The 15315-nt window shown below is 47.1% G+C and overlaps 1 protein-coding gene across 1 annotated transcript; it reads left to right on the top strand.

Moving 5' to 3' along the window:
- Positions 1 to 1891: 1891 nt before the first annotated feature.
- On the top strand, positions 1892 to 2914 carry RPRML (reprimo like). Its single transcript, XM_040245085.1, has one exon. The coding sequence runs from the start codon at positions 2018 to 2020 to the stop codon at positions 2381 to 2383; it is 366 nt and encodes a 121-aa protein (XP_040101019.1). The 5' UTR covers positions 1892 to 2017; the 3' UTR covers positions 2384 to 2914.
- Positions 2915 to 15315: the final 12401 nt, after the last annotated feature.

Genomic DNA, 15315 nt, shown 5'->3' with positions numbered 1-15315 from the left:
GTCTTTCTCTAATTTCTCCTGTGTGTGTGTGTATGTGTGTCTATGCATACGTGTCAGTTTCATCTTTAAAATGAAAAATTTACTAGCTTGGCAGGACACAGACACACAAATTCGTGTTCTGCTAATAATGAGGGGGTGACTTTGAGATGCTCACCTGCTGGAGACAGCCTGAATTCCCTCCCTCCAATTTGCCAGGCTCTTTCTTTCCATCTATGTTTCTCTCCTTCTCCTGCCATCCCTGGAATCCAAGCCTCCAGCCAGCCATCTTTTGCCTAGACTGTTGCAACAAGTCCTAAAGGCTTTCCATTTTTCCTTTTGATTCAACAACCAAAGAATACAAGGGTGAGAAATTATCCCCTATCCCCTGAATTCACACAATGATTTTTTAAATATTGACAATGACCAGGCCTGGGAGCAACGCACTCTTTCTCCCAGTGGGAGACTGGAGTGGAAACTGGTACATTTCTGGAGGGCAATTTAGTCAGATGTAATTTACTGATTCTGCAGGTCCATTTTTCAAAATATGATAGAAATAAAAAATTACAGGTCCTGTACAAAGATTTCTTACCAAGTTCTTTATGGTAATATTGTTTCTGATGAAAGAGAAAGAAAAAAAGAGAGAAAAAGGGAAAGAAGGAACAGAAACAAATCAAATATCCAAAAATAGAGACTTTGGTTCAATAAATTGTAACAGTATAACAGTCTATACTTTGAAACACAATTCCTTCTCTGAAAATGATATCGCAGACCAGTAATTCTCAAACTCAGTCCAGGAAGAGCAAAAAGAGCATTTGTTTGAAAGGCATAGATTTACTGATTGGGAAACTCTGGACTGGGCCCAGGAATCTGGGTTTTAATAGGCTCCTGTTGTAGATGAATATTTATCCCATGAAAGAATAAACTGTTAAATGACAAAGGATTACAAAACAGCATGTACAAAACAGTATGTATGAACAGTGCATCCTTATTCTGAATACATATGTAGAAACACATAGAAAAAGACCAGGAAGATTTTGAAGCAAGGCGGTAATATGGACACTCCCTGCGTAGTAGGATTATGAGTTTTTAGATTTTTTCCGTTTTCCGAATGTGTACTTTCTAACTAGTTTACAGTAATGTGGCTTTGTAAAAAGGAATAAAGAAAAAACGCAATAACCTATTTTTAAGTTAAGAAAAACCACGTGGGGAGGGGTGGGGACGAGGTGGGAAGGAGGCCAAGAGTACTCCCCATATTCATGGTGGAGGCGAGGCTGGGACGACCTGAGTCTGGGCAGTGGGGTTTGGCGGCCACCCACGGCTACGGCCCAGTGACGGGGGGAGGGGGTATACGGCGCAGAGGAAAGGAAAGGCTGCGCTGCGGGGAGAGGATAGGGGGCGCGGTGTTCTCTGCAACTCCTCTGACATCTGGGAAGGCTTACCATGACCTCAGGAAAGAGCGGAGAAGAGATTTAGGGCAGACTTCAGGAAGAACTTAACTGCAGAGAGCATCAAATCCCAGAAGGGGCTCCTTGGGGCGATTTTTCCCGGCTTGGAGCAGACCAAGGATGCCCTGAGGGTGTCGAGCTTCGCCGACTGAGGGCGGGGCTGCCCTGATCTCCCGACCCCTTCCAACCTTGGGACACAAGCGGCGATGTGATCGCTGCGTGATCTCCCACCTCCCCTTGGATGCGGCCGGGCCTGGGGGAGCTGGGGGGGAAGGAAGGAAGGAGAGGGGGCGGGGCCGTTGCTAGGGGAGGGGCGGCTGGGCGGGCGCCGAGCGCAGTCGGTGCCTAGAGGCGCGCTGGGCTCTGCGGCTCCAGCTCGCGCGAAGCCTGTTGCTCGCCTCTCCGGGCCGCCGCTTCCCGCCAGGTGCCCTGGGGCCGGCGGCCGGAGGGGGTGAGGCGCGCCGGCAGCCCCCCGCCCTCTCCCTCTCCCCGTGCTTCTCCTAGAGCGGGCTTCTGCTAGAGCGCCGACGCCGGAGAGCTTTCCAGTGCGCCCCGGACCGCGCGCCGAGACCCGCCCCGGGCGCCCAGCGGCGATGAACTCGACCTTCCTGAACCACAGCGGCCTGGAGACAGCGGGTGGCTTGGGCGGCGGCGGCGGCGGGGCTGCGCTGGGGAACCGCAGCCACTGGCTGGGCACGTGGCTGGGCTGCTGCCCCGGGGGCGCGCCGCTGTCCGCCAGCGACGGGGTCCCCGCGGGGCTGGCACCGGACGAGCGCAGCCTGTGGGTGTCGCGCGTGGCGCAGATCGCCGTGCTCTGCGTGCTGTCGCTCACTGTGATCTTCGGCGTCTTCTTCCTGGGCTGCAACCTGCTCATCAAGTCCGAAAGCATGATTAACTTTCTGATGCAGGAGCGCCGGCCTTCCAAGGACGTGGGCGCTGCCATCCTGGGGCTGTACTGAGCGCCGCCTCTGCCCGCCCTCGTCAGCGCGGCTGGAAGAAGACCGAGGAGAGCCCAGGACCCTAGATCCTCCTTCCCGAGCTCTGCCGCAGCCTCCGGGAGGGCAGCTCGAGGGGCTCCCCCACACCCCCACCCGCAAAGCGCCACGGGGCGCCCGCCCCCAGGACACTGCAAGACTCCAGGCGGCGGCGCGGGAAGAGACTTCCACACCAGACTGCGTGCGGTCCAGCCTTGGTGGGCAGGATGGGGGTTCTTAAACTGTTTTTGTTTTCTTTTTTTTAAAGTTCTGGACAGGGTAGTGGGAGAGGCTGTGGGAAGCAGCTTGGGGCTGAGGTCACTCGCGTGGGAATTTTGTGTGTATGTAGGTGGGGTGGGGTGGGGTGGGAGCCAGTTCCGAGCAGCATGGCGAGGTGGGGGAGAGTGCAGTTGTGGATGAATCTGAGTCACTGAGCTTGTTGGGCTTGTTGGCCTGATTTCGCATTTGAGAAGAGATCTTATAATAAAGCTACAGCCGTCGGGGGCTTCCTCTGTGGGGTGTTGTGTGTATGCTGAGGCGTTTGTTGGCGGCGGGGGCGGTGTGTAACCTAGGACCCAGCACGTTAAGCAGGTCACAGGACGCCTGGCCGCCGGACTGGGCAGCTATGGGGGATGGTCGGGGTCTCCTGAGACCCCACTCCAAAGCCGGGAAGGCGGGGAAACTGCCCGTTTTCTGTTGCTGCCAGCCCGGGCAGGCAGGTCCTGCAAGGACGGCTGGACAGCTGGTGAGGTAAATTAAATCACTGGGAAATTTGAATCTATTCTGTGAGATGGAAAAAATAAATAAATCAACGATTTGAATTCAAAAGGGAGAAAATAGCAAAAACAGTACATCAGGAGAGTGGACAAATGAAATGTAATTGGTGTGTGGGGAGAGGTCTAGATAGAGGTAAAATTTTCATGATAGGGCCAAAAGCCCCAGCTCAGGGCTTGTTTGACTCACCCTTGTAGAGGGTAGGTGAGCAGATTCTGAAGATTGGCCTTTGCAGTGTGGGGAGGGAGAGTGTGGGGGAAGAGGGATGTGAACTTGGGAGAGGGTGTTGGGGTTTGAAGGACCCAGGATGTTTATTTATTAAAAAATTTTTTGGCTGCAGCCCTTGGCATGGGGTGGGACCATAATTCCCCCGGCCAGGGATTGAACCCACACCCCCTGCACTGGAAGGTGGAGTCTTAACCACTGGACCACCGGTGAAGTCCACATCCATGACGTTTAAAAGGGAGCAAATGGCCTCCAATGCAGCTGGGTTTGGAGAATTTGGAACCTGCCATTATGAGATTTCCCCTGCTGCCTAGAACCCTGGCATCTCTTACAGGTGCAGAATTTCCATAAAGCCACATTAAGCAGTTAGAACCTTGGCACTCACCGGCCAAGGGGGAATGAGTGGCTCTACTGTCTGCAAGTTTCTGGTCTGGGGAAGAACTGAGCCTGGGGCTGCGGGGACAGAAGGAGAGAAAGCTGGGCTTTGTGGCCCATGTATCCCCCTGAACCCTAGTTCCAGCCTGATTCAGGCACCCTGGTGCTTGGAACATTTGAGGGGAGAGCTCTAGTTGATTTCTCTCTTTCTCTTCTCCCTTTCACCATGTGTGGAAGTAAAGATAGGTGAGATGGAAGGGGACTGAAGCCTTACTTGGCTTTGGGAAGAAATGTATAGGGCACGACTGAAGCAACTTAGCGCGCACACACACACACATAGGGCACAAGGCCTCATGTCTTCAGTACTAGTTCCATACGAGGTTGGGGGAGGGCAGGGTGTCTCAACAAAAGCATAGATGCTCACTGATTATGAAGGACCCGGTATCTTCCTGGTCCTGAGCCCTCCTGTGTAACCATAGTCATCAACATCAGGATATATTGCCTTCCCACCCACCCCCACCCCACCACCCCAATCTCAGACCTGGGAGAGTTCAAGTTCATCCAATTAGGCCAGTCCAGTAGAGGCTAGGGGCCAGGAACTATTTATAAAGGATAGTTTATAAATAGTTTTGATCCATACTTTTAGATGGATCAAATTTGGATGGCTCCATTTGATCCACAATGTGGAGAATGTTCTGTTGTTGATAGCTTGGGGTGATTTGCAGGCCTGATCTGGGGAGAGCAGCCTTGAGTGATGGGGGCAACTTGAGTATGTAGCTTTTTGTAGCACAGTTGCCTGGAGCCCAGGGTGATGAGATGATCTGGAGAATGTGTTTCAGAGAGCTGCAGGCATTCATGGGAAACCCAAATGACCAGAAAACGGTAGTTTCAGGAGGGACACTGAAACTTAGTTTTCTGGCTGACCAAGTTGGAGCGAACAACTATGAGAACTTCCCTCTAATGAAATGGATCTACGACTGGGGCAAGAGGAGGGGATTTAAGAGTTAAGTTTCCTGAATTTGCTGAAAAAGGAAAGCCTTAGTGGGGAAGCTTTGCAGGATTTTCTCACTGTAAAGAAGAAAAAGGACAACGAAGATATGCCTACCAACATGCCTGTTTGTGCCCTCCATGACCGGCATGCCCCTGTGCACAAGTAGGGCTCAAGCCCCAAAGAGAAAAACAGCAAGTGTGAGCGGCGTCCTGGGAAGGAGTGGAGGGTAAGATCTCATTTTTTGTCCATCTCAGTTCTCCCGAAGCCCTGATGCCCTGCAGTGTGTTTACCAGAGTTGTCTTATATAAACCTCGGGGGCGGGCACACTTAGTTACGTAAGAGGAAGCATCATGCTCTGGGGGAAAAGCAGGACTAGATCAGAATCCTGAGGCTGGGGCGTGGGGTGCTGGATCGAGAAGGGGTCTAGTTCTCCAATGCTGTCCCCCCACTCCCCATCGCTGGGCAGAGAAAGATCTTCCAACAAAGTCTGCCCAAGTTTGAGGGACCAGGTCTCTGGGGATGATGGGTTCAGAAAAGAAGTCCTGGACTATTCTTTGAAATCCTAGTCACCCTGCTTCCTAGCCCTGTGACTCTGGGGAAGTAACTCGACCTCTCTGTGCCTTAGTTTTCCTTAGTTTCCTCTGTGCCTTAGTTGCCATTTGTAAAGTGGAAGCCAGGGACTTCCCTGGGGGTCCAGTGGTTAAGAGTCTGCCTGCAAATGCAGAGGGACACAAGTTCCATCCCTGGTCAGGGAAGATTCCATATGCCTCAGGGTAGTTTGGCCATGTGCTCCAACCACTGAAGCCCACACACCCTAGAGCCTGTGCTTCGCAACAAGAGAAGCCACCGCAATGAGAAGCCCGCACACCACAACTGGAGAGTAGCCTCTGCTCAGGGCAACTAGAGAAAGCCCACGGGCAGCAAGGAAGACCCAGCACAGGCAAAAATAAATAATAAATAAATAAACATAAAATGGAAGCCATAGAGCCCATAGCTCCCATGAGATGACGAGTTTAGGTAGCCAACATTGTGCCTAGCACGGAATAAATAGCAAATAAAGATAATTACTGTGACTGTCGTGATTTTTGTTTAGGGTATGAACGCTTCCCCAGCAAGATATATTTGGTTCTCTGAAAAGGGATCCTGGACAGAAATCCAGTAACTTATATCTGCAATGTAATTTGTTGTTTTCAAAGCACTCGCATAAGCAGGATAAAAACAATGTATCACATGTCTAGCCTGCAGAGCGAGCACTGAGCGCCCACCCCACAGAGGACGATTTCATCACTGCTCCCATTTTGCATGCTCTTGTTTGCTGTCCACAATAGCGTGGTGAGTAAGAGCAAACACTCTCCCGTGTGCCAGTTTAAGGAGTGGAAACTAAGGTTCTGTTTAAGGGCCTTGCCCCAGTTCATCCTTTGTACCCGTGTCTACTGGGAATCTCCAGGGCCAGGTACTGTGCGGGCACCAGAGTGAGCAAGTGGGTAGCAGACCTGGAGTCTAGCCTGGCCTGCAGCCCCGGAAGCCCCAGATTCTTGCTGCACTCCTCAGGGCAGCTAGCCCTCGGGTACTAAGCTAAGGGTCTGGGGGATGAGGTCAAACCATTCACTTTCCTCCTTCCTTTGAGTCAGGGCTGGAATATTTGGGGTCAGTTACGCCCTCACTAGTACGAGAGGTCCCCTGGAGTGGGAGACAGTAGGAAGGGCTTACATCACAGCATCCACTTATCTTCCCACTTGTTTGTCTGAATCACATTCACACAGAGCCAGGCTGGGCTGGCTTCCAGGAGTTGCCCTGCCTGATCTCTCCCGAGACACCCACTCGGCAGCAGACCAAGAGCAATCTGGAGTGTTAGGGAGGTTTAGAAGGGAGAGGAAACATGAGAAGTGGTGGACACAGACAAAAATGGCCACAGCCAGCATTCCAGTGTTGGGGGAAAAGGGGTGTGTGTGTAGTTTATATTGGGTTGGCCAAAATTTTCATTTGGGTTTTCCATAAGATTGTATGAAAAACCTAAACAAACTTTTTGGTCAACTCAATGCAAAGGAATTTAGTAGGATCTCGGAGTAGCATCCCTTGAATGCAGCTCACAGTCCTCTCTTGTCAATCAAGATCTAACCAGGTACATGGGATGTCCAGAACCCTGAACCCCAGCTCAGGCCATGCCAAACCAGGCAAGTGTCCAGGACTCTGAGAGGGCAGCTGAAAAGTGAGGGGGCTTTCCTGAGGCAGTACCTGCTCACCCCTGCAGCTCCATGGTGTAACACAACTCCATCACTACACTACCCTTGAGGATCACAGCTGTCTTCTCTGTGTATGTATTTTCTGTGGCAGCAAGCATGATGCTTTGTTTTGTTTAGGGACATCACAAAACTGGGTTGAACTGAAGACACAGCTTCTGCTTTCAAAGAGTGTCATGGCTCATATGGATCAAAGACATATAATCAAATAAACAAAACACAAGGCAGGTGAGTGCTCACTTCAGTTAGATGCAAATAAAATTTCACAGTAATGATTCCCCTTTTAGGTGCTAATATTGCCATTTAGTGAAGATCTTCCACATGCCAGGAATAGTGTGGAGCACTTTTCATATTTGATCTCATAATCCTTTCTGATTTTTTCATAACCCAGATCTAATCATTCCTGCAAGGCAGAGATTGCTGTCATCTCTGCTTAAGAGAACAAGGCTCAAATTGTTTAGGTCATTCCTCTGAAACCACAGTTAAGAATCCATAGAACCCGGGACTTTCCTGGTGGTCCAGTGGCCAAGACTCTGGGCTCCCAATGCACAGGCCTTGAATTCAGTCTCTCGTCAGGGAGCTAGATCCCACATGCCACACAACTCAGAGTTTGCGTGCTACAACTAAGACCCAGCACATCTAAATAAATAATTTTAAAAAAAAGAATTTATAGAACCAGAGTCCAAATTCAAATCTGGTGGTGGTGGTTTAGTTGCTAATTCATGTCCAGCTCTTGTGATCCCACAGATTGTAGTCCACCAGACTCCTCTGTCCATGGGATTTCCCAAGCAATGATACTGAAATGGGTTGCCAATTCCTTCTCCAGGGGCTCTTCCTGACCCAGGGATCGAATCTGGGTCTCCTGCATGGCAGGTGGATTCTTTACTGACTGAGCCACCAGGAAAGTGGTGGTAAATTCAAGTCTATCAAGATCAAAAGATATTTGACAGGTTAAAGGATAATTTGGGAGTTTGGGATAGACATGTACCCACTGCTATATTTAAAATGGAAACCAACAAGGACCTGCTGTGTGGCACATGTAACTCTGCTCAGTGTTATGTAGCTGCCTGGATGGGAGGGGAGTTTGGGGGAGAATGGATACTTGTATATGTATGGCTGAATCCCTTCACTGTTTATCTGAAGTTACCACAACATTGTTAATTAGCTATACCCCAACACAAAATAAAAAAATTTTAAAGAAAGATATTTGGAAGGTGAAGAGCTGGCATATTTCAAGATTTTGATTAAAATTCTGAAATTAAACCATGTCTTGATTTTTCTGTTTCATTGTTTGGGATATGAGGATTTTTGTGAGCACTTCTTACTTTTTCTTTGTTGCAGAATGTGATGGTGACTCCTTAGTCAAGAACTAGTATTGTTACTGATGATGAAAATAATGATGAAGTAATGAATGACTCACGACCATCATTAAACATTAAGTTGGCAAGGAAAGCTACCCAAAACACTAAGAGTAGAAAGAGAAAGAGGGTTAGGTCTTAATGGTGCCCTAGATACTCACTCCAGCCAGCTCTATGTCATCATTAACATCAGGATAGTAAAGCAAATCCATAGCATTGCTGGGAAACAGAAGGGGTGTCCTCATGGACTAGAAACCACAAAGATCTCCTGGGAGATAGGTGGCAGGTTAGGTCATGTCAAAAGGGGTGCCCACAACCCACAGATCATGCAAGTTAAGGTCTGCCACCAAAGAGGGGAACAGCTCTAGGGGTGCCCCAAACTGGGCTGCATGGGCAAGGGAAACAGTAGGACACTCTTGGGGTACTGCATAGGTTGTAGTCAGAAGAATCAGCCCCCTCTTTCCTTGTCCCAGCATTTCTTGCAATCAGAGGCTTTGTCATTCACAGGACACTAGGGACAATACAGAAAAGGAGACTTTTTTTTTAATGGCCATGGTGAGCTTAAGATAGACTGATCTGTAAAGTTTAGAAGAGGTTTGCAATGACAGTCAGAGGGCATATCTGCCCCAAAGACTGCTCTGGGTCCTTGATGCCGTGGCCCATCTACGCTGAAACCTGCCTTGTTATACTCCTGACTGCATACTCAGAATATGAGATGCTTCTAAAAGTGCGGTTTTACATTACTTTTTCTGCAATGTATGTATCGGCAGTTACATGTGTACTTTCCCAGAAGAGTGATCTGTAAAGTGATCCAATGAAATGCCATGGAAATGAAACCTGGAATGAGGTTGCCATGGTAACGAAACTGTATCTAAAAGGCCACATCTCATTGGGGAAATAGTGAGCTCCCATCAAAGACTTGAAGTTTAGAGGCCAAATCACAAACCTTACCATCAGGGCCGGGTGCTCTTTCAGTTTCTTTTTGCCTCTCCTTTTTTCTTTTCTTTTCTTACCATCCCCAAAGACAATGGACTTAAATTTTGAAGACTTGGATTCAAGCTCTGGTTGTATCATTAGTAAGTCATGAGAATCAGGTATCTGAGGGCACTGAAGAGGTACGAGTAAGTGGGCTGCTGGCGCTCCTTTCTGTTGACCTGTCATGTGACCTTGAACAAGTCATTCTATCTGTTCCTAGGTTTTCTCCCATGCAAAGTGAGTGGCTGGACTCTAAGATCATTCCAACTCTTTTCTCTCCCATGACACTCTGCCTTGACGGGCAACTGGTCTCTCAAGTAAATTACTCAATAGGTCAGAGGAGCTGTCTGTGGTGCTGAACATCTGTCCGTTGAGCTCCTGGGTCACATCTTGTTGTCAATAGATCCTGGTTATTCTCAGCACTTCTAGGGTCTGGTGGACTCAGGAGGCCTCTATCAGGAGTTGGGAGACCTGCTTGCAGCTGGAGAGAGACTCCAGAGAGTCTTGGAGTTCAGAGAGCACTGGAAGATGAATCTGGAGAGGGTCCTAGACTGATTCTGATATTTGCTGTCAGTGGATTTTTTATGAAGTCACACCTTCTCTGTGGACCTTTATTTTCTCATCAGTGAAGCTAAGATGGGGACTAAGATGATCCCTAACACCTGATGGGCCCAGAAGCTTGCCTGGGCTACCGGGGAGAGGACAGCCCATAAAGATTCAACCCTTCCCCATCTGTCCCAAGGCCCGGGCTTCTCTAGTGGGGCTGAGGATGAGGAACAAAGCACACTCCCTTGATAGGAACATATGTTCTTTCGTCTGGAAGAAAAGACAGGCAGTGAGCAGACGTAGCATTTACATTTTCTCGTTACAACTGAACACTGAGGATGATTAGTGCTTGTTATGTGTCAAAACTATAATAAAATCTCCAACTTATATCCTCTGCCTACTTATCTGATCATCTTTCCAGAGTCTGCTTCACTCTACAGTAGCACAGGATGAAAAAGACAAAGAAAGGAAAGCTCAAAGTGAGCTCACCCTCTAAGGAACACAGACACCACAATTTGATCTGAAACACCTTCTGTTTTTCACTCTTCAACTCCCCCACTTGTCAACATAAAGGGATGGTTGGGAGTGTGGAGTCCGTAATCAAGAAGGGCCCTTGATACAAGCCCTGCTTCTGCTCCTTATTAGCTGTAAAACATGGTTTCCAAGCTTCTGTTTCTTCATTGGTAAAATGGGGGTTAATGCCACAAACCTCTAAGTGTTGTTGAAGGGATTAAATAACATCATTTATGAAAAAGATTAGCAAGCACAGTGTCAGCACACATTGAAAGTTATTGTCTTGATTATTTATAGCAGCATAAAAAACTACCCCCAAAACTTTATAGTTTAAAATGACCCGTGTTTTGGGACTTCCCTGATGGTCCAGTGGTTAGGAATACATTTTGCAATGCAGCGGACAGGGGTTCTACCCCTGGTCAGGGAACTAAAATCCCACATACCATGTGGCACCTGAACCCAAACTACTGAACCCACATGCCACAACTAAGATCCAATGCAGCTCAATAAATAAATACTAAAAATAAAATAATTGTATTATCTTTCATGGTTCTGTGGGTTGACTGGGCATCCATGGGTCAGCTGGGAAGTTCCTCAACTGCACGTGACATCAGCAGGAGCTGCAGCCATCTAGGGGTCATCTGGCTAGAGTGTCCAAGTCGGTGCCTTGGTGGGGACAGATGGAAGTCAGGGGACAGCTGGGATGGCTGAGATGGGATGGGACTTCTCTTCTTTCCTAATAGTCTCATGGCATCTTCTTTTCCATGTGGTTTCTCCACATGGTCTCTACAGCAGGATGGCTGTACTTATTATTGACACATAGCAGCTTTCTTCCCAAGAATGCAGAAGCAGATTTCAAGCCCTCATAAGCCTTAGGCTCAGAATTGGCATATTTTATGCCACATCCTACTTATCAGTCTGAGTTCCAGGGCCAGTCCAGATCCACTGTGGGAGAAGAGACTATATAAAGGCATCAAATCTGGGAGGCACGGCTCATTGGTGGATGTTTTTGGAAACCAACTACTACATTGATCAATACATGATTTTTATCATTGAAATTCCAAGTATGCCACTACCTTATCTCGTTCTCAGACATATCACCTCTTACTGGGTTTGCAGAGTCATTAAACAAGTATTTGTTAACTGTTTAATCTAGAGTCATGTGGTTACCACCCTAACTAGTCCCCTAGGACATGTATCACATTTCTGCTTCTCACTTATCACCCCACAGGCCTAGGACAGGGCTCTGCATACAGCAGGTATTAAATAAAGGCTTCACACTTTGTTGGATATTAATATTTTGTTTATCAACTTTATTTTGGTTAATATTTTCTCTGTGTATCTTTTTTTTTCAATCCTTTCTTTGCAGGTTTCTCTGGCAATATATTTTAGGTTAATAAAATATAGCTGGATTAAAACATATATGATCTTTTTACTGGTGTGTTTTCTCTGGTTTCATTTCTTGTGATAACCAATCTATTTGGATTTATTTCTATCATCTTATTTAGTGTTCTGTTTTTATTACTCTTTTTATTTGCTTCCCTTCCCCCCTTCCTTTCATGCTTTCTACTGGGTTGGAAGTTATGTATTTTATTCCTGTTCTTATAGCAGCTATCTTCAATTTTTAATAGCATCTTTGATGAGAGAGTCTGAAATTAATCAATATCTCTGTCTTCATCCTGGAGAAAACAAAGACTTCAAATGTTTGATTACCTCACCCATCTACCAAGTTTTCTTCTCTAGTATTTTATTTCCACCCTATTTTTTTAATTCTCCCCAAAGTAGTCATAAATATGTCTCTTTTTTTGGCCACACTATATAGCTTGTAGGATTGTATCAGGGATTGAATCAGTGCCCTTGGCAGTGAAAGCACAGAGTCCTAACCACTGGACTGCCAAGGAATCCCCACAAATACGCCTTTTTGTTTTTAAAACTACATACAGTGAAATTTATGGGTTTTTTGGTGTATAGTACTATGAGTTCTGACAAATGATTCAAGTTGTGTAATCACCAACACAACCAAGATACAGAACAGTTGTACCAAACACACCTCCTTCCTCATGCTCCCTCCCTCCCTCAACACCTGACAATCACTGATTTATTCCCTGTCCCTAAGGTTTTTCTTTTCCAGAATGTCAAATCAATGGAATCATATGATTATGTGGCCTTTTCAGTCTGGCTACTTACACTTAGCTTACTGCATCCACATTGCTCTGTGCATCAGTAGTTCACTCGTTTTTATTGTTGAGTAGTATTCTACTACATGAATTTACCACAGATTTTTTCAATCAAATTTTGATTTTTATCTGTCTTCCATTGAAGTACATTTGGGGTGTATCAGTATTTGGTGATTATGAATAAATTCAATATAAACAATCATGTACAGTTTTTGGATGTATGGATGAGTGAAGCTTCCTTTTCCCTTCTCAGTACCTTGGAGTGTTGGGTCTTATAGACTGTAGGGTCATAAATATTTTCAACTCTACAAGAGGCTGCCCAACTGTTTCTCACACTGGCGGTCACATTTTGCATTCCCATCAGGAATGTGTGAGTGTTCTGGCTGCTCTTCATTCTCACAGCACTTGGTAATGTCAGCGTTTTATTTGTTGCTTGTTTTTGTATTTTGTTTCTTTGTGTGTGTGTTCTTTCTAGTATGTAGGTTGAGATATCTCATTGTGAGTTAAATTAGTATTTTCTAAGGAAGGATGGTGTTGAAAATCTTGTCATGGGGTCGTTTACCATCTGAATATCTTCTTTAGAGAGGTGTGTCTTGCTCATTTTTTAAAGTTGGGTTGTTGGTTTTCATTATTAATTTTTGAGAGTTCATGGCAGATATGTGATTTGTGAATATTTTCTCCCAGCCTAGGTCTCGTCTCTCCATTAACAGAGTCTCTCACAGAGCTCCACACCTCTCCCATCCTTGCCCGCGCTCACCACTGCTGTGTCCCCAGTACCTAGTTAGCGCGTGTGTAGTAGGAACACCGCAAATATCTGTTGAGTGGATGATGCAGTGAGTGAATGGGGAAGCTGAGCCTTCTGGTTACTAAGGAGGTGATTCACTCTGGTCCGGGTTTACATCACTTAGGTCTATTGCATTTTTTAAAAATAGAATTTCCTTAAAGTTAATTTTTATTGAAGTATAGAAGACTCTTGAGAATCCCTTGGACAGCCCGGAGATCAAACCAGTCAATCCTAAAGGAAATCAACCTTATGTATTTATTGGAAGAACTGATGCTGAAGCTGAAGCTCCAATACTTTGGCCACCTGATGCGAAGAGCTGACTCACTGGAAAAGACCCTGATGCTGGGAAAGATTGAGGGCAGGAGGAGAAGGGGGCAACAGAGGATGAGATGGTTGGATGGCATCATTGACTCAATGGACATGAGTCTGAGCAAGCTCCAGGAGATAGTGAAGGACAGGGAACCCTGGTGGCTGCAGTCCATGGGTCACAAAGAGTCGGACACAACTGAGCAACTGAACAATAGCTGCTTTACAATGTTAAGGTAGTTTCTGCTGTACAGCAAAGTGAACCCACTACACGTATACATGTATCCCCTCTTTTTTTGATTTCCCTCCTATTGCCTTCTCTCTCTGGTTCTCTGTTCTGCAAGTGGCTTCCTGACCTTTATTTTGGTTTCCCTGGCCTCCTGACTCCAAGAAAGAGAGCTACTAGATCATGAGTCGGAGAAGGCAATGGCACCCCACTCCAGTGCTCTTGCCTGGAAAATCCCATGGCTGGAGGAGCCTGGTGGGCTGCAGTCCATGGGGTTGCTAAGAGTCGGACACGACTGAGTGACTTCACTTTCACTTTTCACTTTCACACACTGGAGAAGGCAATGGCAACCCACTCCAGTGTTCTTGCCTGGAGAATCCCAGGGACGGGGGAGCCTGGTGGGCTGCAGTCTGTGGGGTTGCACAGAGTCGGACACGACTGAAGCGACTTAGCAGCAGCAGCAGAGCATGAGTAGTCCAGTGGCTGAAAAGGCAGCCTCCATAGCTTCTATCCTGAGTTTAGGAAGTGGCATTTTGGTTGCTCTTCATTGAGTTTGGTCAGTCCTGAAAGACTGGCCACTTTTGAGTGTCCTGGTCAAATTTCTGGACTCTACTGAAGCCGGGACCTTGGTGATCACTTTGAAGTCCACCCTGTAAAGTCCTGCCTGAGGGCCAAACCAACACTTCTCAGATGGCCTCACTCTTGCATCTCTCTTCCCTGCTCAGTCCAGAAGGCGGTGTGTGTGTGTGTGTGTGCATGTGTGTGTGCATGCGTGCCCCAGAGTGGAAAGACTGGCTTCTGGGGACCCCCAGGGATGAAAGGACTTTCCATAGGTAGGGAGATAAAAAGGGAAGAGAAAAAGTTTGCAGGTGGAAAGTGGGATGGCACAGGAGAGAGCTGGAACCAAACGAGGGCTCAGGAAATACTCTGGCTTAATCCCTTCTCACCATAATTCAGTGTAACAGAACTGCTATCCATGGGGGCTGGTAGACAAGTCCAAATGCAGCAGAGCCTTCTTGGCTCTAGAGACAGAGCCAATTTGTCTCTTTTCTTTGTTCCCAGAAGAAAGATGAGGAATCCATCCTTTCTCCAGGGTTTTTAGTGCAGCCTGATCTCTAGGATCTGAAAAATAGTCAATGGCTCTTGAGCACTACCAGACAAAGACAAATAATCATAGAAGTAGGGGTGGGTGTGGGGTGCTACTAGTGGATTTGGTTTTTTTCCAAAAAGAAAGCAGAATACTTTTCCTTTTGATCCAAACCTCTTCCTAAAAATTTAAAGATTAGAGGTCATGCACTTTGCTGCCTGCCCTTAGTCCATCTGTCCACCTGTCTGCTAGTAGGAAGCAGATGATGCTTCTGTTGCTAAGATACCCTCTGCTCTCATCTTCCCGTCAGCTCCTGATGCTGCTCTCTGACCACACTTAG

Source organism: Oryx dammah, unplaced genomic scaffold (assembly GCF_014754425.2).
Source record: "Oryx dammah isolate SB20612 unplaced genomic scaffold, SCBI_Odam_1.1 HiC_scaffold_8, whole genome shotgun sequence".
NCBI classification, from domain to species: Eukaryota; Metazoa; Chordata; class Mammalia; order Artiodactyla; family Bovidae; genus Oryx; species Oryx dammah.
Note: the sequence above shows the minus strand (reverse complement) of the source record. Positions and strands in the feature narration are given on the sequence as shown.

What these genes read in the sequence shown, in the direction of transcription:
- RPRML (XM_040245085.1), top strand. Translation starts at nt 2,018, where the DNA reads ATGAACTCGACCTTCCTGAACCACAGCGGCCTGGAGACAGCGGGTGGC.